Raw genomic sequence first — 24,363 nt, forward strand, 5'->3', positions numbered from 1 at the left:
TAAGAAACAATCTATGTTAAGCTTTAAAGTATTTTGGTGTCAAACATGCGTCCAACAACTACGTTATGGATACAAAATTCATTAAAATCCTTTAAAACTCTGCCATAACACCCTGTACTTAACTGTTCATACATAGCTACATTCGAAAAATATTTACTTTACAATGCATACTTTTATTAGGCTTTTTATGTTTTGAATGCCCTTCCACATTTGCTCGATTATCTGCGTGCACGCAGCGAAATATCTATATGTGCATTAGACTGTTTCAAAGAAATATAATTTTTTTTTTGGGAGAGGCTCAATGTAATAAAAAAACCAAAAAAATACCAACACCCGCTATGCAAATAAAAAGTACAACAGTTTTATAAAGCTTTTTAAAATTTCTATTTATAACAGCTTGATAAACCTATTTTATTTTTATGAACCACGGGTTAAACATTCAAAGAGATCACAACTGCCTACTTATATTTAGCGGAATTAGCTAAATGAGTAGCACAGATGCGAATATTGCTGACTGATGATCTTAGCGCTTCGCAACTAGATCTAAATAACCAACTAAGGCAGTTGTCTATTTAAATTTAAAATTTTTAAGAAGGAATTTGAACCCATAAACTTGTAAGGGCTCATGTTTTAAATGAAAACATTTGAGACTGCTTGAAAGAGAAAACAATAAAAAAATATGAACAGTCTAATTTATGAATATATTATTGTAATTGTAGGTGCAGGAGCAGATGTTTTGCTTTCATCTGATACCTCTCACAAAAATCAAGCAAAAAATGTGGACAACATCAGCTACATTAAAAACGTATATCCTTTTCTCGCTTTGATGCTACGTTGATTTGTACACACAAAAAAACAATTAAAGGTGTCTAAGTTCGGGTATAACCGAACATTATATACCCAGCGTGAGCTTCAATTGTACATTTCATTTCAGATAAATTACTTTTCTACATAACACGTGGCACCGCCCGTTTAAAAAAAAAATTTCTCCCCATTTCCTCTTACAATAAAACTTGGTAAGTGAAATAACATTAATTCAAAACTATTTTTTGGTAATATTTCTAGTCTTGGCTTATTATTCTAGTCTAATACCGTTTTAAACCTTTTAAACTTGTTTTATATCTAAGTTGCCGTGGTCTTTAACCGATCCCCTCTATTTTTAATAGAAATATTTTCTGCTATAAGGAAAATATTAGTACACAATTTCATTACAAATTGCTTAGTCATAAAAGGACGGTGTCACACCCATTTTCAAAAATTTTAGTATTTTCCAATTCAATGTTATAATTCAATTTAGAAAGTAAAATTCTATTGATACAAAGTTTTTTTTCGCTAAGATATAGCTTATTATTTTCGTCTACGACCCTTTTAAAAATCTTTTATATAAAAGTGGGCGTGGTCTTTAACCGATCTCGTCCATTTTTTCTAGATTTCTTGCTACAGGGAAAATTTTAGTGCCCAATTTTATTAAGATCCGTTAATTTTTCTTTGAGTTATGGCTCCCGAAACAGAAAATTGCTTAGTCATAAAAGGACGGTGTCACGCCCATTTTTTAAAATTTGAAGTTTTCCTATTTATTGTTATAAATCCACATGGGAAATGAAATACCATCTTTTTTACAAAGATTAGCTTATTTCCACGACCCTTTTAAAAATCTTTTTTGTAAAAGTGGGCGTGGTCCTTAACCGATTTCGTTAATTTTTCTTCAAAGCATTCCGTATAGTAAAGGCAACCTCTCTGCCGAATTTTGTTACGATAGGTTTAACGATTTTTGAGTTATGATTAATAATATTTGTAAAATTGATTTTATCACAAGTGGGCGGTGCCACGCCCATTAAAACATTTTTTTCAAATTTTTATCAAGAGTCTCAATATCAGTCCATATGTCAAATTTCAATTTCATTGGTGTATTATTTACTAAATAATCAGGTTTTTTGTGTTTCCAAAATGTCATATACATATATAAAAAGTGGGCGTGGTTATCATCCGATTTCGCTCATTTTCAATACCAATCTATTCTGGGTCCAGATAAGTTCGTGTACCAAATTTGGTGAAGATATCACAATATTTACTCAAGTTATCGTGTTAACGGGCAGACGGATGGACGTGGCTCAATCAAATTTTTTTCGATACTGATGATTTTGATGTATGGAAGTCTATACCTATCTCGATTCCTTCATACCTGTACAACCAACCGTTATCCAATCGAAGTTAATATACTATGTGTGCAAAGCACGCTGAGTATAAATATACAAGTCTGTATGTACATTTGTATGGATGCGTGTCCTGCTTATTATGTTGTATAAGCATGTGTGCTGCAGGATCAGCTTGTCGGTTTTACCATTGGTTTCTTTCCGCATCTTCTTATTTTTGTGTGTTTATTTAATTTTTTTGTTGCCTTTTGAATTCTCTTCTGCTACCTGCTATCTGTGTGTTTAGCCTCGCCTCGTCTCGCACCGCCTCTCTACAAGCATAAAGGCACATGTGTGAGATTCACGCCAGGTGCAGTTGCTTATTGCTTTGTATGGCTTTTTGTTTGGTTCGAAAAATAATGCACCTTTAGCTAAATCGTTTTTTTTTGCCCTTGTTTTAAAATTTATTTGTGTTATTGTTTTTCTTTTTATTGTTGTTGTGTGTTTGTAAAATTGAAGGACTTATACTGCTCCTGTTGCTGTTTGATTGCTGCTTGTCGGATATTAATCTTCGAATTTAGTGAAATGTGCATATTTTCATTATTATTGCGTACAGATGGATATACGACGAGTCCTAATTGCATAAAAGCTGATTTGTTTTTAAATTAATTTTGTTGCAATTTTCTAGAGGGGATGAAAGAGTCGAGAGAAGAAGCTTTGTTCAAGATATTTTAGAAATCTGTATTAAGTAATTAGCAACAGAACCGGAACAAGGGAACCGCGTTCTCTAAGGAGCTGTTCTATTACAGAGAGCGAAACTCAGTTCTAAAAGTCACGAGGCTGCGCTAGTTTTAAGCACCAAACTGTCTGCTAAGGCAGCGATAAGAGCCCATTTGAAGTTCTATTAATAAATAAATCGAAAAAGCCGATTAGGTTATTTAATAAAAAAATAATCCCTTAATCAAATGTAATCACTTATGAATAATCAAATTTAATAATTTCTCGATTAGTCATATTTTTCCTACTAAAATCTAGTTAATAATATCAAACACAAAGCTAAATAATCACCAGCTGATTAATCAAAAAATATAAAATCATTATGTTAGTTTTATTTAAAGACTCCATCCCTTACAGCTAAACTTTGTTTAGTCCTGATTCATAAAGATACCGAGATCTTCAATTTCATTTAATTTTTTAGTTATTTTTCGCATTTAATAAACTCTTCACAATAAGTTTTAAGTGTAAACAAAAACTTGTTACGTTTATTTTCAAGGATTTAAACTTTTATTTAGACTTAATCAATTAATCAGTAACAAAGTAATAATATGTCGATTAATCATATTTTTCTATTTAAATCTAATTAGTTATACTAATCAGAAAGCGGAATAATCACCATATGACTAATCGGAAGATACATTTTTTATTTTTGAGATTTCCTTACTAAACTCTTATTAGTCATGACTTATGTATATCTTATAAAGAGATGGCGAGATCTAACATTGAAGGTAATAAAAAAGTTACCCAGACCTCATATACTTATTATTATTTTATTTTTGATTAATCAGCAAAATAATAAATTATGCATTTTAACCGATTAATCCAGGTTTAGTCAATGATTACCCCCCTATCAGAAAAAGCCACGTAAATCTAACTTATGTTTATATATTTAGAAAAATAACGAATGTTCAGCCTCTTGAGGCTTTTGTCGATAAATTTCCAAAAATCACATACCCTGAAAGAAAAAAGTTAGTAAAAATAAACCGAATTAATGACAAATTATTGATTCTGAATTGGTTAGTTCAAGAGTCAAATCAAAAAAAAAATGTTTCATAAATGTCAGCCAAGGTTATGTTAAAAAAGTAACAAATAAACGCAGAATTTTTTTTCTAATTGAAAACGCTTTTTTCTAGAGACGTTTATGTTGCTTTTTCCAGGGATTGAACCTAGAATTTTTGGTTTGACGAGCGTAGCAGACCACGGTGACCGCCAAAGTAAGAATATGACAAAGATGTCTGGATCACGATAGTCCAAAGAACAAATTAGTGAGCACTGGGAGCTTAAGTTTGTTTTTAAAATTAGCTGCATCAGTTAGCTGTTAAAATGACCAATGAAATCTGTTCTTTTAGCAGAAGAAAAATTATTTAGATTGATTGAGAATCTTAATTATTTACAGAGTATTCTTAACTTGAGGCCAACCGTTTTTCTTCTGTTGAAATAACTAAACAAATTTGTTTTTTTGACTAAAATCTCAGTTGAATTCACCATAATGCTATCAATTTTACCGAACGTCTGATAGTTCATGAACAATGAACATGATTTGTTGATTTAATCTCCGTGTGGATATGTATATGAATACAAATATTCGTTCCAAGTCAACTTTTGAAAGTAATGAAAGTAATAACTTCACAGTTTTAAAAACATTAAGCGCCTTTTTGATTTTTCCGTTCGATAAAAACATTTTTTGTGAGCAAAATTAGACACAAAAGCAGATAAATTTTGATGTTTGCATGACAAAACAGCCCTGAATCATATAAAAAATGGGCTTATAACAACGCAATCCAAGCAAATAATTGAAATACCAATCCAATCCATCTCTCATATTTACCTTATACATAATTATTAATTTCCTGTTACATTGAACTATGTATTCTAGCATTTTTTATTATATGAATTAATTATATGAACTCGTATTTCACTGCACACTTTCATTTCATTAGCTCCCCAATGCTGTGATGGTTTTCTATCAACGCTTCAGTTAAAATAAAGGTTTCCCCAATTGCTTGGAATTTTCTGAAGCAGTCATATTGTCAATACTCAATATTCCAACTCGAAAGGATGCCCGATTTCTCACCATTTGTAGTTCATAATTATATATTGCCTTGAGAAGATTTTAGCTATTATTATCTATTTTTTTAATGATTTTTTCTTCGGCTGTTGCTCTTAATCCAAATCGGATGCGCACTTAGGCATGTAGTAGCACACAGAGGGTTGTTTAAGGTGACCAGATGAAAGAAAACTTTGTCGAAATACAATTTTTGTGCGATAAATTTGGGAAAATAATGAAAACGGTATAAGTAATTTTTTTTTTATTTATATAATTCCATAACAAAATGTAGTGTTAAAAAATTTTTAGTTGCGAAAATTAAAAAAAAAAATTAATAAAAATAGTTTAAAACTTTTTTTTTATTAAAAATGAACTTCAATACAGTCAAATTATAGATTTCGTAAAACATATCTTGGAATCGTCAATCACCGTAAGGTTTTGAAACCTTAGAGTTTAGGTAGAGTTTTGACCTAATTTTTCAAGTCTAATATTTTAGAGAATGGAAAAGTTTTATTAGGCATATCTAAAAGTGGCTTTTATTACAGAACGCCAAATAACTGCTCCATTTTGCTTTGTTTTTAGAAAAAACCGAATACGAAACAAAGTGGTTCAAATTCAATTAAAATTATTCCACTTCGTTCCCTTTTTATTTGTTTAAGAAGGAATTAAATAAGGAGCAGGGTGATATGAATGAAACCAAAACTTTCCTAAATTTTTCCGTTTTTGAAAAAGAAATAAAAAAATAAACCAGATTATTCCTATAAAAACTAAATAATCCCCAAATTATTCTATTTTGCTTAGCTTAAAAGAAAACAAATAAAACAGGGTGATTAAAACTAAATAAAAATGTTCACAATTTTATTTTTTTTTTGTTGAAAAATAAAAAAAGGTGGTTTAACATTCCTATAAAAACAAAATTTGACAAGGGATGACAGAAACGCGTTGCAATATGTATCAAGAAAATTTCTTAATGGTTCAATAAAATACTCTAGTGGAAATCTTTTACTGATAATTAGAGAAAAATTACAAAACTACAATGTTACAGGCTTACGTGCGTTCTACAGAAGTATTTGATTATTTCGATTACATTGTTTGTTTGTAACTTCTTAAGTTGCAATTATACTTCACCGCCTTATTGAATACACTTCCGAAAAGAGTGGGGCTTGGCATATCGCATATAAATTTTTTTTTAATATAATCTAGATTAACATACAGATAACTTTCTTGTCCCACACTTCCACTCGGTTATATTTTTGCGCATTGTGAGTGCTCAGTGTGAGTGTTCAGTGAATACCGGGTGGGGGCGCACCACTTCAAACAGATTAATTTCTAATGTTCCTCAACGAACCACTTATTTTCTCTGATAAACTTAAGTAGGAGTGAAAGATCCCCCTTCCCAACCTCTGCCAGACTGTCGAAAAACCGTGTGCCCAAAAGTCTGAGTCGTCTTGTTTGCAGTCGTCGACAAATTGACTTCTCATCCTGACATCTTCTGCTGAGGGAGCTTGTTGGTATACACCACCGTCGGAGCGTTAGTTCAATAACGCAATGACTTGTGATGACACCTGTAAGTGCTATAACTGCAGATTTGTTTAGCTTAAGAATGAAGCTACATATATGGCCATAAGGGCCTTCAGACCTCAAAATAAAGCCGATTGGTCCATAGCAAGTTCATTGTCCTAACATCATATTCCTCGATTTTTCTCAGGAGATAACCCAGCGGTGGTCGTGCAGAGCTGTCCACCTCTCTTACGTCCATTACGAAACTTTTCCTGGCTATTTCAACTGCAAATTCATTATCTTCAAAATCGCTGTGAGAGACATTGAGGTGCCTAATAGAGGCCAGCAAGGCTCGACACCTCCGCACGATATCCGACTTTATCACGTTGGATTACAATGCTCTTGCCCGGTAAATGGATCGGAGACAGAGGGAGATGTGCGTGTAATCGTCGTAGGGGCAGGTGTAGAGCAAACAGAAGAGGAAATGGAAGTGGGGGCAAGAAGGTTTAGCTATAAGTAGAAAGTATTTGAAATTCTTTTAAAACATGCAATTAAAACGAAGAACTATTTTTATTACAAATAAACCATGTAAACCCTTATTGTTGTTATTTTAGTACCTTTTTACTTTTTTCTGGTCACCTTTTTTCTTTGTTTGTTAGCGTTAACCAGCAGTTGCGCACGACTACCCATAACATTTATGCCCCGCACGAAGAATATCTACAAGCACCACGCGCCTGCGCATGCGCAACAGCAGCAGGAAAAGCCACCACCATTGCCAACAATTTCAGTTTATTCGTATCCTTGTCAGCGTGCGCACCTGAAAACGGATTTGAAATGTGAAAAGAATTCAAATTGCAACCAAGCAAATTTAATGTATTTTTTTTTTTTGTTAACTTAATTTAGTGAACTTATTTTTTAGCAAATATATCCCAGTGTTCGTTTTTTATGTATCCACGCGAGTGTACCACAAAATGATAATTTGCATTTCGGGTTTTATAATTGGTGAAAGGTATGCAAAAGGAAATACAAAAAACACTTTTTATATAACTGTTTATGTATGTATGTGTTTTTTTTTTTTATTTATAAAATTTGTGTTTGTGATTTCTACGCGTTTGCCAAATGTTTTGTAAAAATTTTAAGCTACAAATCTGGTGCAATAATAAATATTGCAATGCCAATTCAAACAATCGCCTATAATTGTGACAATAATATTTGTTAATTATAGCCTGAATTTTGCCAAAAAAAAATGAAAATAAAAAATACGAAAAAAAGAAACAAAAGGTGTTAAAATTGGCTGCATTCAATACTCATCAAAATCGAAATGTGTTTTATTAAGCAATTCATTGAATGTTTTTGTCTTTATTGTTTGGCTCAATAAACATCCAAAACTGTTGTTTCGTATCTTATCGCTGTAATAAAAATGTATGAAGAAACGGAGCTCAATTGTCGCATAGTCAAACAATAATCTTCAAAGAACTGATTTCTGCTTCGTAATTGCCACCGTTTAGACGATACAGTCAGAGTCAGAGTCAAACAAAACAAAATTATGCCAATTTGAAAAATTAAAGGTGCCAGTCACTAATCTCTCTAACGCTTGTTACACCTCACAGGTGTCAATGCTTATTCACTATAGTCCGAAGAGTAAGCATTCATTTACAGAATTAGACATTATTTACTTATTCAATCTATTAGAGATCCTCACGGACCGGCTACTTCAATCTTACATAATCAGGCCTATTTAACGTAGCCACTGGATTTTTATATGAAGAATCGCGGGGGCCATAAATCTCACAAAGCTCATAGTTAATTCTTCTTCATTACAGATTACTGTAGCCAATGAACAAAAATCTTCGGAAGAACTTTTCCCCGAATACTCCAAGTGTAGGCTGTAAAGTGTCGAAGATTATGTGTAGGCCTTACAACCTTAGACTAACAAAGTTGCTTTTATCATTAAAAAGAGAGGACTGTAGACTCATGACGGGTATTCTGACTGGACACTGCCTTCTGGCGTCACATGCCTTTAAATTAGACTTGGTCAGTGATAGTAGATGTAGGGAGTGTGGGTTGGAGGAGGAAACGATCGAGCACGTTCTGTGCTCGTGCCCTGTGCTTGCACGGCTAAGACCCCAGCTATTAGGAGTGATATAGCTGTCAGATCTAGAAGCAGCAAGTGGCCTAAATCCTAGGAAGCTTCTAGTATTTGCCAAGAGGACGGAGTTATTTTATATCATAAGTCCTGAGTTCCATAGGGGTTTTCAGCTTGGTCGTTAACACAAACTTCTGGTAACACTACGGACTCATTCAGTCTATGTGAGGTCCTCATGGGCCGGTCAGTTCAATCTAACCTAACCTAACTCCAAGTGTAACTACAAATTATTATTATTATTACTACAAATAAATATCGCAATGTCCCTGTTCATACACAGGTACGAATTGACGCCAACAAATGTCTTTTCTTCCGCTTGCTGAGCTAGAGCGCATGCTCTTGCTTCGTCGCCCTTTCGCCTTACAATCGGAAAAAGAGCAATCTGCTGTCGAGATCGAGTGTCCGTGTATGGACGCGGTAAATAGAGAACTTTACTTATCAGGCTCTTCGTCCTTTCCTCTTTGACTGACAGACGTATTACTTTTTGCTGGTTTACTAGTCCAGAGTGGGCTCAAAAATTCTGAGGCTAATAACAAACTAATTATATCAACTGTAATATAGGATGTAGTTGTAACGCTAAGAGAACATATCATCTCTTTTATGTTAACAAAACTCATCAAAGAAGGCTTTGTCTCGCACCCTATTTAGTTTTGAACGGTTTCGTTAACAATCGTATTTGGCTATTTGGCGCCTAGCCAGTTAAGCCCCAATTAATAAATGATAATAACTAGGCCGAATTATTTTTGCATAATACTTACAACAGGTAGGCAACTGGAGGATTGCAACGTATGTAATACTCTATACGGCAATAGCTGGTTAAAAGGATGTCGCATCCTTTCAAGAAATGGTTTCAGTCCAGTGCATGTGATCACAGGAATTCCCTACTTCCCACCGCGGCTGATGTTACATGACATAGACAGTAGGCTCCAATTTTTTATATTATTTAAAAGAATGATCCCGTGATATTGGATCAGCTTTCGGTATTATGTATTTTTCTTTAGGTTTTGTTTGCGTAACCCCCACCACACTCACATACAAGCTTTTTGTTGTCAGCCTTATTTTCTATGGCTTTCCTGTTCTCAGATATTTTTTGATACTTTTCGTGGTACCGTGTTTTATGTGAGAAGTTCGTATCCATGCGCAACTCGCGATGGCCTAAGTAAGCTCTTAAGTTAGCAAAGTAAGTTTCAGTTGACGTATATTTGAACGATGTATATTTGAACGAGTGGAGGGAATGACCCCTTATCAAATTATGTTTACAGACAGTTCTAGTTACTTTAGCGGTGCTCTTTTTATCTATGTAATGCGGGCCAAAACTCCCAACAGCTGTGCTACCACATCTTGGCATTTTTAATTGAGCACTACAATGCTAACGGAAACCACAACTTTCGTAGTAGCTTCCCTTTAAAATAATGTACCGTCCGTTGTACTGCTTTCGCCTTACCAGGGGAGATGATCTTTGGATCTCAAGGTGCTTAGGTTCTTTTTCTAACAAATTTATCTCAGTCGTGTCATCATCACTACTATTGTAAGGACATGTTGTCAGTGATCTCTCAGTAATCTCACAAGTCATCTGTATAATGAGATTCGCCAACTTATTCTCCACAAAGCTTCGCAGTCTAGGCTAAATTTTCACAAACTCCTAACTGGGCTTTCGATGCGCCAAAAAAAAAGTGTTGCAAATTTCTCAGTAAGGAAATAATGCAGTGGATGTCTATAACACTAAATAGACAGGGATGTCTAAAAGCAGCCCAAAGCAAGGGTTTGTGAGTATGTTCGCAGTCTTATCACACGTAACTGCCTCAAGGTGTTTGTATTAAAGCTTACATTCAGGCTGGATTTTGTCAAAACAAGAGATTTGTCACCTAAATGAATTGTGGGCGGTGAATCGCTAAAATTCAAAAACGGCTTGACCGGGTTTGACAATTTTTTTGGGGGCAAGGATGTCTTAGGAAAAAAAAAAAATTGGGGAAGTTGGCGGTACCACGCTCCCTGTTAAGCAAAATTTAAATTCGCTTTATCTCCGCAATTATTTGAAGCAGGCATTCAATATATGTGTTAGAGATTCCATATATGAGGAAACTGAGGTGGGAGTGGGAATGGGAATGAGAGTGAGTGTGGGAGTGGGAACGACAATTAGAGTGTGAGGGGGATTATATAAGTGGGAGTAAGAGCGAGTGTGGAAGTGGGAACGAGAAAAGTAATTGAAGTGGGAGGGAGATAAATAGAATAGGGAATGAACAATATTTTTTTTTTAAATATTTTAACGTGTCTTTATCTCAGTTTGCTACAGAGCCTAATCAAAATTTGGACTCTGTAGTCTTTGGCTTATTGTACAATATAAGTATAAGATCAAAGAACCTAACAAAGGGTTTAATGTAACCTAGATTTTAGTGGACAAATTGGGGATATTGGCAAAACAGTCCCTTAAGCTTCACAGATATTTAAATAGACATGCTCACATTGTGCCACAAAGTCAAGCTTATGGGGCAATGTGAATAATGTAATGAGGTTCGTACAAACTTTCTCAAGAAAAAATCGCTTCAAGGCAAAACTGTAAATTTTAATAAAGATGTTTTAAATATTTATATTCGCTTCTTTAATTACCAACCAAAAGTAAATTAATTTGTTTAAAAACGTTTAAAAGGGAACGCAGACTGCAGCATAAATCGTGATTAACCATGAACTTTATCTGATCAAATGCTACACCAACAGGAGGAAGTGTTGTGGAAAAGGGATGAAGTTCAGTAAAAAAAGTAAATGAAGATCTTAAAGTGGCTGCAACGTGCTAGCCGTTATTTTATTAACTTAAATAGTTAACTTTGAAGCTTAAGTTAATTCCAAATCAACTAGTTAATCCAGATTAACATGTCGTTCGTCCAGGTTATAAGACAAGCTTAGATGAAAAGCAAAATTGTATGTTATCGCACAAAGTGGCAAGATTAAACTCTAGTCAACTTTAACTAGAGTTTAAACTCGCAGTAAAAAAACCAGGCATAAATTTTATAACTCAATGCTAGTTATAATTATTTCTCATTCATATTTGAAATCATAATTTAAGTCGCATTCACATTCATACTAATAATTAGGTTTGATTAATGTTTTAAGCAATCGAGTTTTAATAAATTGCAATTTAATTATCTTTTATTTGTAGTTTCCCACAAAAATCCATTGAGCGTAGCGGTTCAACCCAATATGACATTGCAGCACAGCCAGGTTCCACAACGTCCGGCTCAACAATGTCAACAGATTGTGGTGGTTACGTTTATCTGCAGCAACATTATATACCTACAAGCTCTTCCAGTACTGCAATAAATTATCCCGTCATGCCACAATCTCATATGATCTACCAACAACAACATAATCATCCACAACAACTACAACAACAATATGTAAACTCGTGCCATCAACAACAAGCAGCAACAGCGGGAAGTGGTAAGTTAGATATTTGAATATTTATATACTACAGCCATGTGCAAAAAAAGGAGCATCAACTGCCGCTTGTAATTTGGTACAGGGATACTCCCCTGACTAGTTTATTATATGAGAACTTTTTCTTCCCTATCCGGGAAGTGGACCAGGGACTGAATTCTTCCAAAAAATCTCATTTATGAGGCGATTTGCTTGAAATTTAGTACAGGAGTTTCTCTTCGGTAAGCTTAATATTTCGAAAAATTTCTTTTCGGCATGCGGACCAGGGGCAAACCTATTCGAAAAAACCTTATTTATTGGGCGATTTGTAGGAAATATAAGTTTTAGGCAGTCTTTGGAAAAAGAAAAACAAGAAATGGGAGTGGGAATAGGAGGAGGAAAAATGAGAAGATAGGATGAGGGAGAAGAAACAAAGTGTGAGAAGGAAATTGAGATATAAATGAAGAAAGTGCGTGGTGAAGATAGGAAGCAAGTGAAAGAAAGGGTATAAAGAAAAATAGACGTAGGTTGAGTGGAAATAATGTGGGAGTCATATATGTAATACTTCTATATTGCTACAAAAAGCTAAGTACATTCCCCAGCATCAGAGTGCCGATATATTGCGGTTTACATGTTTTTGTTTTTGTATTCAATAACCGAATGTACCCAAATTTCATATTTTCCTTGTCACACTTATGCTGCTACAATCACAAAAATTTTATAGGCTGTCTTGCTTTCGTATCCAAAACACATTGCGAGCATCTTCTATTAGCAATATAGGAGTATTACATATATGGTGGGAGTAGAAGAGAAAAAAACGAAAAATTAAATGTGGAAGATACGGAGGAGAGGGAGAACTGGCAAAAAGAGAAAAAGGTTTTTTTTTCAGAAGCTACAATATGACAATGCCTCTGGTTAGTGGGAGTGTATTAACATCGCAGAGAGAAATATTATCGGGCCGGAAAACGGGTCAGTTATCTATCTATGTATGTATGGCTCATATATAGAAATTAATGCGATTTTAGAAATTGCGTTATTTCAATATAGTTTCATGGTTTATACGCACAGAGAAAAAATCGTTCTAAAACGAACGAAACAAGTGCAAAATTAAGAACATTCGTTGACAAAAGTCTGTTAAGTACGTTTTTTCTTAACTCGTGACCGATGGGCTTGTTTTAAGAACAGTTTTTCAAAGCACGCCGTTCGTATTTTATGACCTCTTTGGTATTGATGTGTGAACCTTCTGTGTTTATTTCAAGCACTACTTAGGCTTGATTTACGATTTTTCGTTCTCACTCTTCGAGAACGATTTGTGGTCGATTTAACAGTTTTAGGTCTCAATTCAAGAACGGTTTGTGCTTGATCATGGGTGGGAGTGGGAAGGTACTATTTATTAATTTTGTTTTATTAATAAATAATTTTTTGTCATTAATAAAAAATATTAATAACAAAAAAACTATTATTAAACCCCACAAGATTAAAAAAAAACGCATAATATGCATTTTTTCATAAATTTCTCTTATTTAGGTATTCTCTTTTCAAGAAAATGGTTGTCAGTTCAAGAACAAGGTTGTTGTTTTGAGAACACGTCGTTCGTTTTTTCAAGAACAAAAAAGTAGAAACATGAAAAGCTTGAATTGAGTCCGGTGGCGCTGGATTTTAGAACGGCGTTTTTCTCTGAGTGTACAAACAAAGATATTGAAATCGTTGGGCCAGCAGCTATTTTATTTTAGGTATAGAGGTTCGATATATGAGGCAATTGAGGTGAGAATGGTAGAGGGAGTTGTTTTGGGAGTAGGACTGAAAGTGGGTATGGGGATGGGAAGTTAAGTGGGAGTAGGTGTGGGAATGGGAGTGAGAGCGGGAGTGGAAGAATATGGGGGATAAAGTAGCTCCTCATGGAACTTGGGAGGGAGGGATGGCCTGAAGGTTTAAAATGGCCATATAAATCGTTCCCGAGATGGTCGGGCTAACACCTTAATGGTACTGTGTTACCGGAGCGTACCGGATCTGTATCCGGCAAAGGACCATCACATCGATAACACTCCCCAAAGCCTTCGGAGAGCAACCTTATTGCTACAACAACAACGTAAAGTAGATGAGAAGCGAGGCTCATTTTTTGAATGTAGGCAAACCAATTTTGAGACAGGACATAGTCTGCCGGGTACTTGCAATAACAATCAAAGAGACTAATTTATTTAAAATAATGGAAAACTTTTTCAGAGCATTGTTTGCTGTTTGCCTAATTACAATCTCTATATTGCATACATAGATATAGACTTAAATATCTTATGTAGGTATACAGCTACTGTTCTCTTGATTATATTCTTCGTTTATGCAGTTGTTTATATAGTTGTGTACATTATTTTTATATATTTCCCACAGGTGGATTTATGCATCATGGCCAACATATGAATTTACATCATCAGCATCAACATCATCATCATTTACTGCATGGCCATCATCATCATCACGGTGGAGCCGTCGTAATTGCTGGCAGTGGTGTTGGCACTGGCGCTATTGTGGGTATGGCTGGGGGCGGGCCTAGTAGCACATCGCCATCATCAATGCAACAAAATATGCATAAGAAAAATTCGATACGAAATGGCAGCGACGTGATGAAACGTGCACGTGCACAAACAGCGTAAGTACTTTATATAAATTATTTATTTTTGAAAAAAAAAAAAAAAATATCTTAGTTAGTCCGTAACGGCACAGAACAATGGAATATTTGTTTGAAATGGTTTCATTTTTGAGAAAGTGAATGCACATACATACGCTAATTTTACTGATGATCATTTCAAGTTTTGCAATAAAAGCTAGAGTGGGCCGGTAAAAGTAGCCAGGTATAAATCCTTTGCCCTCCCTGGCATTAAAGTCGCCAAGCACGACTTTTATATCATGCTCGTATGTGCGTTCTAAACGTTCATAGAAGCATCTTTTATCGCATTGTCTCTCTCCTCTGTCGGTGCATGGGCGAGATGAATCATATATTAAAATGTTTGCTTTTATTCGGATAGCGGCGAGTCGTTCGTGTACAGGCGTGAACTTCAGTGCTTGGCGACACAGTCTCTTTCTTACCACGAGTCCAACACCGAAACTGCGCCTTTTTGCATGGTCACGCCAGATAAGTCAGGCAAATCAAAACACACCTATTTTGTTCTAATATAGTTTCCCGTATTGTGATTAAGCTTCAGCCCCTGGGCGAGCTCTAGTCAACTTAAAAACATTAATTGTATAGAAGAGCACCGGTATGTTTACACTTCGTACTCCACGGTACTCTGGCCTTCTTTCTGTTTATAGATTAGCTCGAGATGATTGAACTTTCATCAATTCCCCTACATTCAAACCTGTATCACCTGTTGTTGTTATTGTAGCAGTGCTGTATCACCTCCTTGTCTTTGTTTAATCATCCCATTTTGTCGCACAGTGTATTTAGTCGGTTTAACACTAAGTGTGTGGCGGCCGTCGTGGTGCGGTTGTATCGTGCTCTGACTACCACACCGAAGATCCTAGGTTCTTTGCTGAAAAAAAAGAAAGCTGGATTGGAAAACGATTTAAATCGCCTTGGTGTTACCAATATACGACAGTTGACACAGCGAAGAAGCGACTGACTGGCGCGCCTTGTCAGACGGTCATAACCGTTTTAAGGAATTAAGGAAGAGAGGAAGGAATTGTTATTGGTAGAAGTAGCCAGTGTTGCCAAAATTTTGTTCCATAGCCTCAAATTAGGAATTACTAGTAGGACTAGCGTGCTATTTATATAACGATCATCACTGTACGTACTTAATTTTAATTATGAGTTTTTGTTGTGCCAAATTGTATCTTTTTTCATTATATGTTTTTTGCCTTAAATTGTTATTATTACTTCATCACTTTACACATTTTGGTCACTTAAGACATTGGCTAATAGACGCATTACGTACCTACGTAGGTGTGTGGGCCTAAGATTCAAATTCCATTCTGCAACCGTAAATATGCTCATAAAGGTTTTGAATTTGAAGAATATCATTGATAGATAAGAGAAACATTAACAAAAAAACTTATCTTATCGCGTGATACCACAGAGTAAATAATAAACAAGCAAAAAAGTGTATTCACATAGTTGAGCAAAGGTACGCACACAACGCGTGCTGTACCCATAGCAAAATATACAGTATGTGATCATTGAAATAGTATTGAAGCATAAATCGAAATTAATAAATGTATACTCATTCCATTCAAAACTTGCTACAGATTGTGTTGAAGCAGTGTCTTTTTCAAAACATTACGAAATTTTGGTTTTTCACGTTGTAGTTCTATAACTAACTTTATGTGCGTTAGACTGGGTCGATTTATTAACCGATATCGCGCCATCGATTTTTCGATAGGATTTGGGCTCAAGAAAAAAATGTCCACTACGCATACCTACCCAAAAAAAATAATTTTCGAGCCTGCGAAATTTCATTTTTTTTTTACTTTTTTTCGACTTTGATTTTTAAGGGTTTTTTCATGACCTACTAAAAAAATGTCATATGTATACCCTGTCGGACCCAAAAATGTCCGCTAAAAACGTTGTCGATAACAGTTTTTTGAAAAAAAAAAAAAAAATTTGGATCGGACAGAATATACATATGCAATTTTTTTTTAGTAGGTCATGAAAAAAACGTTAAGAATCAAAGTAGAAAAAAAATCAAAAAAAATGAAATTTCGCAGGCTAGAAAATTATTTTTTTGGGTATGCGTAGTGAAATTTTTTTCTGAGCCCAAATCCTATCGAAAAATCGATGGCGCGATATCGGTTATCTTTCGTCCATACAAATCGACCCACCCTAATGTGCGTTCTGTACTGTCTTTTGGCACGAATTTACTCACATTATCCGTTTTTGTTTTATCAGACTACCTGATTCCCTAATCTGCGCTTCTAGGGGGCCTTAAAGCCACAATAGAGGTGGATGGTTGACGCAAGGGTGCTCAGATGGTGGACGAGGCGATGGCGATACATGTGTACACAGATGGTTCCAAAGTAGTGGAAGGAATAGGGTCTGTAGTATACTGTGCTGATCTGGAAATAAACAGATCCTACAAGCTGCCAGTTCACTTTAGCGTTTTCCAAGCGCAAATATTAGCCGTAACCAAAGCAGTAGAAACACTGGAAGAGAATAGCTTAAGCTGCAACCGTGTTAACTTATATATTGACAGCCAAGCAGCAATTAAGGCAATAATCTCGCATAGCGCAGCATCTAAAAGTGTGTTAAAGTGTAAGCAATTACGGGAAAGAATCGGGACGGGGAAAAGCATACATCTATATTGGATCCCAGTGCATATGGGAATAGATGGCAAACGTATGAACTAACTAAAAAGGGCGCATCCCTTGAAGCTTGCACCGTAAACGTCCCAATTAGATTGGGCGATATTAAAAAAAGGTGTGAGGTGTACGTGATCGATTTTTAGTTTGGTCGTTAAATAAACTTCTGGTAACACTACGGACTCATTGAGTCTATTTGAGATCCTCATGGACCGGCCTGTTCAACCTAACCTTACCTAACTTTTGTGGGAATATATGACATCAATTTTCTTAGCTCATTGTCGTCTACCCGATATGTTTCTATATTATTAATTTACGAGCTGGACCGTGCGCATCTTGCGCAACCGATATAAAAGTATGTTATCAAATATTAACAGAAATCTGCTGTTCTATCAATCAATTAAAACGTACAACTTGCGCTGCCATCTGGCGTATGGTAGCAACTGCCGGTAATGCAGTGCAAATATTCACAATGGTCCCATAGTACAAATAGATTTCTTTGTGTGCTCAAATAAGCTTACACTTCAGTGCGACTTTTGAAGTTTCAGTTTAAAGCTTTGGGAGCACTCGTGCGTGTATATGCTGCAATCGCATCAATATACATATATGTATATTGATAGGCACGCACCCATCAAGTTGGCAAAGGAAGATGCAGCACTCAATGAATCGATGGTAGACGTTCCAATCCGTTTGGGAGCAATCAAAAGGAGACATGAGTTGCATATGATCCATCAGCAGAAAAGACGTGGACAGAAGCGCGAGCTGCAAAATTTCTAAAATCATGTGAAAATCCTGCAATGTAAGACGCACAAAGTTGCTCATATCTCTAAAGGGACAAGACTTGACGCTCACGATGGGCTAACTGGACACTGCCTTCTGGTGTCACATGTCTTTTTTAGTAACAGCATATTTTGGAAGTGCGAGCTGCAGAAAGAAACAGCTGAGCTCTTTCTGTGACCTGCGCTCGCGAGATCAAAGCGCTAGATACTAGGGTAGATAGTGTTTCCAGATACCGAAGCAGCTATTAAGCTAGGTCGTATCCGTCAAGAGAACGGCGTTATTTATAAGACCTGGTCCCTATTTTGGGGTTTTCCGTTTGGTCGTAAAACAAATGCTGGTGACACTATGTACACATTCAGCCTATGTGAGGTCTTTATTGAGCGCGGCCAGTTCAACCCAACATAACCTTACTTTTGAAATATATCTTTTATATCGTCCCAACGGCCCTACGACTTTTTTTATTTTAGAAGGTGTATCGTTTGAAGTCATTAAACTAAGTTACTATTTGTTTTTCTACCTGCTTAGCCTTTTTTCCTTTTCGATTAACTAGTTTAAGCCTTTGCACTGGCATGATGGTCCCGCCTACAGGAGAAGCACTGTTGATTGAAACTTCTGTCACCTGAAGATTTAGAGACTTCTGATAACCTACTGTTTGAATACGACGCTCTTTCTAGGTGGAGACGGAAGGTCGCCAAGCACGTCATAACTTATGCCGAAATAAATTCAGTATTTTCTGTACGTGACCATCGATCGTCCCTATTTCAAAGGCCACATACTGTACATAAGGGTAAAATAACAATCATTGAGATCTATCAGTGTATTGGTGTGGGTGTACCATACGTAAGCAAGACGATTTTTGTGACGCGAATATACGAAAGTTAAATAGCAAATTTTCTTTTTTAACTTTCTGTTCAGTGTCGAGAGTTTCTAGAGCTCAATTGGTTTGCCAATAATTCCAGCAGCAAATGTAGTGTAAGATGACCATCGTGGTCATCTTTATTCTTGCGTCGTAGTTGACGCAGGTTATCGCCCAAACGCTTTAACGCAGCTTAAGTAAGGCACACAATATAAATTGCGTAGACTTCTCGCACGCACACCGCTTTCAATACCAAAACAAGAAACTGATGAACTTTACTCTTTAGATATAGTCTTTTTAAAATTTTATTTGTTGAATATAAAAATGTTCACAAACTTAGAAATTTAATATATATGTGAGCTGCTGAAAAACTTTTGCTTCTTGACGAGTTGAATGCGCGAAATTAATTGGCGTCATTCAAAGTGACGTTTATGAAGGTAACCCTCATTGTGAGTGATTGGTGTGGTCAAAAAATTGACGTGGTTAATATTTAATGATTGATGTTATGGTCACTCAACACTTATCATAAGGGTTGCCTTACATCATCCCCCTTTGGAAAAGAAGAATTGGCCAAATTCTTCTGTCCCAAACGTGATGTATTTTATCTTAATAAAAGTTTAAGACTGTTAAACTAAATTTAAATCTACATCTATGTTTAGATCTAAATTAAAAATGAAATTCTAAAGTCTAATTCTAAAGTAGGACTTAAATTTAATTTTTATAATTAAAAACAATTTTTTTGTGTTTTAATTCTACTGTATGAATTAAGTTCTTAATTTTTAATGATTGTTTAAATTTATTTGATTTCATTGTCTTTTTTTCAGGTTTGGAAGAAAAACATTTTATTCCTAATTTAACAATAGAGATTAACTTTAAATAATCTTGAATTTAAAATTTAATTTAATTAATTTTTCTTATTCTATTTTTATGTACTATTTTTTTCTTTTTCGTTTCGTCATCAATTAACGTGACGTTTACGCCGTCAATACCTATTACGGTATACGGACCAATATAGATACTACTATGCTTGTCGCGGGGTTCTTTTTCAAGCAATACCTTGTCAAATACCTTGACAGATATTGGTTGTGAACTTTTGTTATATCCGGTTTGATTTTTTAATTTGTGTTCTGTAACTGTTTTATTCGCTAATTCGTGAGTTTTTTGAAAACGCAATTTAACTTCTTTCGAATAGTTTGCTATGTTATAAATCGGGTCTATTTTATCGGTTTGCAGTTCTTTTGGTAAATTAGCTGTTTTGCCAAAGACTAATTCATATGGTGAGAATTTATTATCGAATACTGTGTTTGTTGTTGTGTTATGAAGAAAAGTGAAATATTTCACGGTCGCCATGTAAGATGACCATCGTGGTCATCTTTATTCTTGCGTCGTAGTTGACGCAGGTTATCGCCCAAACGCTTTAACGCAGCTTAAGTAAGGCACACAATATAAATTGCGTAGACTTCTCGCACGCACACCGCTTTCAATACCAAAACAAGAAACTGATGAACTTTACTCTTTAGATATAGTCTTTTTAAAATTTTATTTGTTGAATATAAAAATGTTCACAAACTTAGAAATTTAATATATATGTGAGCTGCTGAAAAACTTTTGCTTCTTGACGAGTTGAATGCGCGAAATTAATTGGCGTCATTCAAAGTGACGTTTATGAAGGTAACCCTCATTGTGAGTGATTGGTGTGGTCAAAAAATTGACGTGGTTAATATTTAATGATTGATGTTATGGTCACTCAACACTTATCATAAGGGTTGCCTTACAGTAGAGAAGACAATAAACGGCGTGAAGCCGAATAATCAGAGTACAATTATCCAACTATAACAAATGATCAGTCAAATTTAGTGTCTGCGACCTAACGATTTTTCATATTTCCAAAACGCTCTATGCAAATGTACAGATTTATATATTTTGGTAGGTATTTTTCCATGTTTGAAGGTTATGCACTTTTCGTCTTATTTCCATTACGCAGCTATTAAGACGCTAATCATACACGGTGACTTCTATTTTGGCAACTAGTTGCTAGTAGACCGATTTGTAGCGGGCGGACGCGAGCAAGGTAGTGAGACAGAAAAAACCGACAACCCGTTCCTCTTTCGCCGTCGCTCACTTGTAAACCAAGTCGTTACGAGCAACGAGTTAGCAGGATAGGGGTTAGAATTTACCCGCGGTTGGTATGCCTGTCGTAATAGGCGACTAAAATACCAGATTCAAGGGGTTGTGTGGCGCACCCTTTTCAGGTTGCCAGCGCAATATATAGCTTCTCCAAACCTCACCTTCGAGCGGCGAATCCTGTTTCACTAACAGATGAGGCGACCCCAAGCTCCTCATGGAACTTGGTGGTGGGGAGGGAGGGATGGCCTTAAGGTTTAATGTGGCCATATAAATCGTTCCCGAGATGGTCGAGCTAGCACCTTAATGGAGCTGTGTTACCGGAGCGTACCGGATCTGTATCCGGCTAAGGACCATCACATGGATGACACTCCCCAAAGCCTTCGGGGAGTAACCTTATAGCTACAACAACAACAACAACAGTTCTTGAAGTATCCACCTTATATAAATTACCAACTCATAATAATTATTTTTCTTTTATCTCTCCGTCCGTCTTTTACAGATACGAGCTCTCACAAGATTTGTTGGAAAAACAAATTGAACTATTGGAGCGTAAGTACGGTGGCGTACGAGCACGTAATGCTGCCATAACAATACAACGCGCCTTTCGTCATTATATGATGGTTAAAAAATTTGCTTCAATTACTGCAATGGCCAAAGCTGAAAAACGTTTAAGTCGTCGTGTACTTATTGTATCGGGTACCGGAGGTGGTGCTGGCGTTGAAGATGGACCTACGTCTAATTCATCATTGTCGTCGGCATATGGCAGTGCAACGGAATCTCAATTGGATATGATGCAGCAGCAGCAACCACAGATAGCACAAGCACAGGGTATTACGTCACCGTACGCTATGCAACAGTCACAAACTCCACTGCAACAACAGCCGCGCGTAACCATCTTGGCTGGTCCACCGGGTAGTATATGTGCTGGATCTGCTGGTGTGATGCCAATTGTCTCGTCAAATGCCATGCCATCACGTACACCGCCCACACGTTCGTTATCGATGCGTGAACGGCGACAGCAGGATGGCAGCCCTATACCACGTAGTCAATCAGGTGAGTTATGGAGGAAACAGTGCTGGTAGAGGAAAATGTAGGAATAAATGTGTGAAGGTTTGGCTGTGATGGGTTTCCGGGCATGAGGTCTTCTTATGGTACAGAGGCCTTCTATGGACTGAAAAACGCACACCCGAGTCCAGACCATGAGGAATCTTAATAGCTCAGGCAAGACTGCCTTATTTCGTGAGTACAAAGGCGGTTCGAAATTATCGTACTCTCCTCAGAACGACTTTGGGCTAGACCCACCATTTTAGGCAACTAAGACTGACTACAACGGGAGATGGCGTAGTCTCCGTCACCAGCTGAGTAAAAATTGGTTAATCGTTGCGACATGAGTAGCTGATCACGAAGGAAAGTGGAAGGAAAATAATGTATTAGAGAGAGTGGCACGGGAAAAAGAGAACAGCAAGTATAACAGTAGGAATGCAGTGTAAGACGAAGTAGGGAAGTGTAAAGAAAGGGGTAATAGTAAGATAGGGAATGTGCGGGCGGAAAATGAATGAACGTTTTTTGTTTTACATACCCTGATCACTCATTTTTTATAACTCATCCTACTTTCTGAGTAAATATACTAACTATGTCACTTTCTTGTATTCTATCACAGGTGCATCATCCGTTCCCATTGGTGGAGGTGGCGGAGGAAACTCTTCCGCCTCCTCGACATCTTCGGGCACACTCGGTTCAACCGGCTCTACACATCCACATGTCAATCTGCTACACGCAACCGAGCCACACTTCTATGGAAGTCAACATTTGGCCGCCCATTATTATCATGTGCCACCACACGATGCAAGTTACGCAAGCTCCGGCAGCAATTCACATTTGGATAGCTCATTGAATACCTCATGGGCAAGTGTGCCCAGTGGCACATCACCACATACACCCTACTACTCGGCGGCACAAATTTACATGAGACCAAAATGCACAACTGGGGGTAGCACCACTTCGGCTGAACGTAAAAAAGTGCCACCCGAAGTGCCAAAACGCACCTCTTCCATTGCAGCACAACAACATGCACAGCATTTGGCAGCACAACAACAACATCAACATATGCTAATGATGCGTCAAACACCACCGCCACCATCGCTACTCCGTACAAATGGTTTGTGTAAGAGTGCCGAAAATGGTAGTCTAACTTCCGTGCAGAGTTCGGGTAGCGATTCGAGTGTAACATCAGCTGATCGCATTGCAATGAATAGTGATTTAGGTTCGGATCGTTCAAATTCGCCCCAAACATGGAAACGTAATACAGCGCTCTCAAGTTCACAACAATTTGTACATCACAATAACGATGCAGCTATTGTGTCTTTTGGTTTGGCGCAAGCAGCAGCTGGCATTGTGACAGGAGTTGGTGGCGGTGCTGGTAGTATTGTAGGTGTGCCAAATACAGCCGATGATCATGCTATATCATCGCATACGACTGCGGCACAATATGAGCAACATGATCAACAGCAAGATCATCATTTGAATGCAACAGCACCGCTACAGAATTACAAGGTTTCAGAGACGATACGTAAACGTCAGTACCGTGTTGGTTTGAATTTGTTCAATAAGAAGCCAGAAAAAGGTATCACCTACTTGATACGTCGCGGCTTCCTTGAGAATACACCACAAGGCGTAGCGCGCTTTCTTATCTCACGTAAAGGCTTGTCACGTCAAATGATTGGCGAATATTTGGGTAATCTACAAAATCAATTCAATATGGCGGTATTAAGCTGTTTCGCTTTGGAGCTGGATCTCTCAGGCATGCAAGTGGATGTGGCGTTACGTAAGTTCCAAGCTTACTTCCGCATGCCAGGTGAAGCGCAGAAAATTGAGCGGCTGATGGAGGTGTTTTCTCAGCGTTTCTGCCAATGTAATCAGGATATAGTCGGACGGCTAAGATCTTCGGATACGGTGAGTGTGCCTTACATTTTTTTATTTTAGTTGGGTTTACGAAGCATGCTACGTTCTTAAGAGGTATGAAACCGGGGCGTTGCGGTACTTAGACCATACTGTAGTGATTAATGTGTTTCCAATATCGTTTGAGTTTGCAGTGTTCAGACAGGTAACCAGCGTGAATTTCTAGGACTGCCCGGTTAAACCCCAGACATTCTCATCCACAATTATCTCTCTTTTTGGACCTTTTTGTACCCTCCCCATGCATGTGCCTCACATAGGAGAGATTTGGTATCAGCACTCTTCTTAGTTAACTTCGTCGATTCTAAAAAGCACTACGGTAAAAGCATTTTAGTGAGCTTTTCTG

At 36.7% G+C, this 24,363-nt stretch overlaps 1 protein-coding gene across 8 annotated transcripts in view; it reads left to right on the plus strand.

The window, feature by feature from the left end:
* siz (Brefeldin-resistant Arf-GEF family protein schizo) overlaps positions 1 to 24,363 on the plus strand; it is a 191,525-nt gene that overhangs the window by 160,499 nt on the left and 6,663 nt on the right. For all 8 annotated transcript variants that reach the window (XM_067757012.1, XM_067757019.1, XM_067757017.1 and 5 more), the window contains 4 exons: positions 11,757 to 12,037; positions 14,399 to 14,657; positions 21,562 to 22,115; positions 22,723 to 24,014. In XM_067757012.1, the coding sequence (XP_067613113.1) occupies positions 11,757 to 12,037; positions 14,399 to 14,657; positions 21,562 to 22,115; positions 22,723 to 24,014 (2,386 nt within the window). The remainder of the gene's footprint in view (positions 1 to 11,756; positions 12,038 to 14,398; positions 14,658 to 21,561; positions 22,116 to 22,722; positions 24,015 to 24,363) is intronic.

This window comes from Eurosta solidaginis, chromosome 5, assembly GCF_040869045.1.
Source record: "Eurosta solidaginis isolate ZX-2024a chromosome 5, ASM4086904v1, whole genome shotgun sequence".
Lineage (NCBI taxonomy): Eukaryota > Metazoa > Arthropoda > Insecta > Diptera > Tephritidae > Eurosta > Eurosta solidaginis.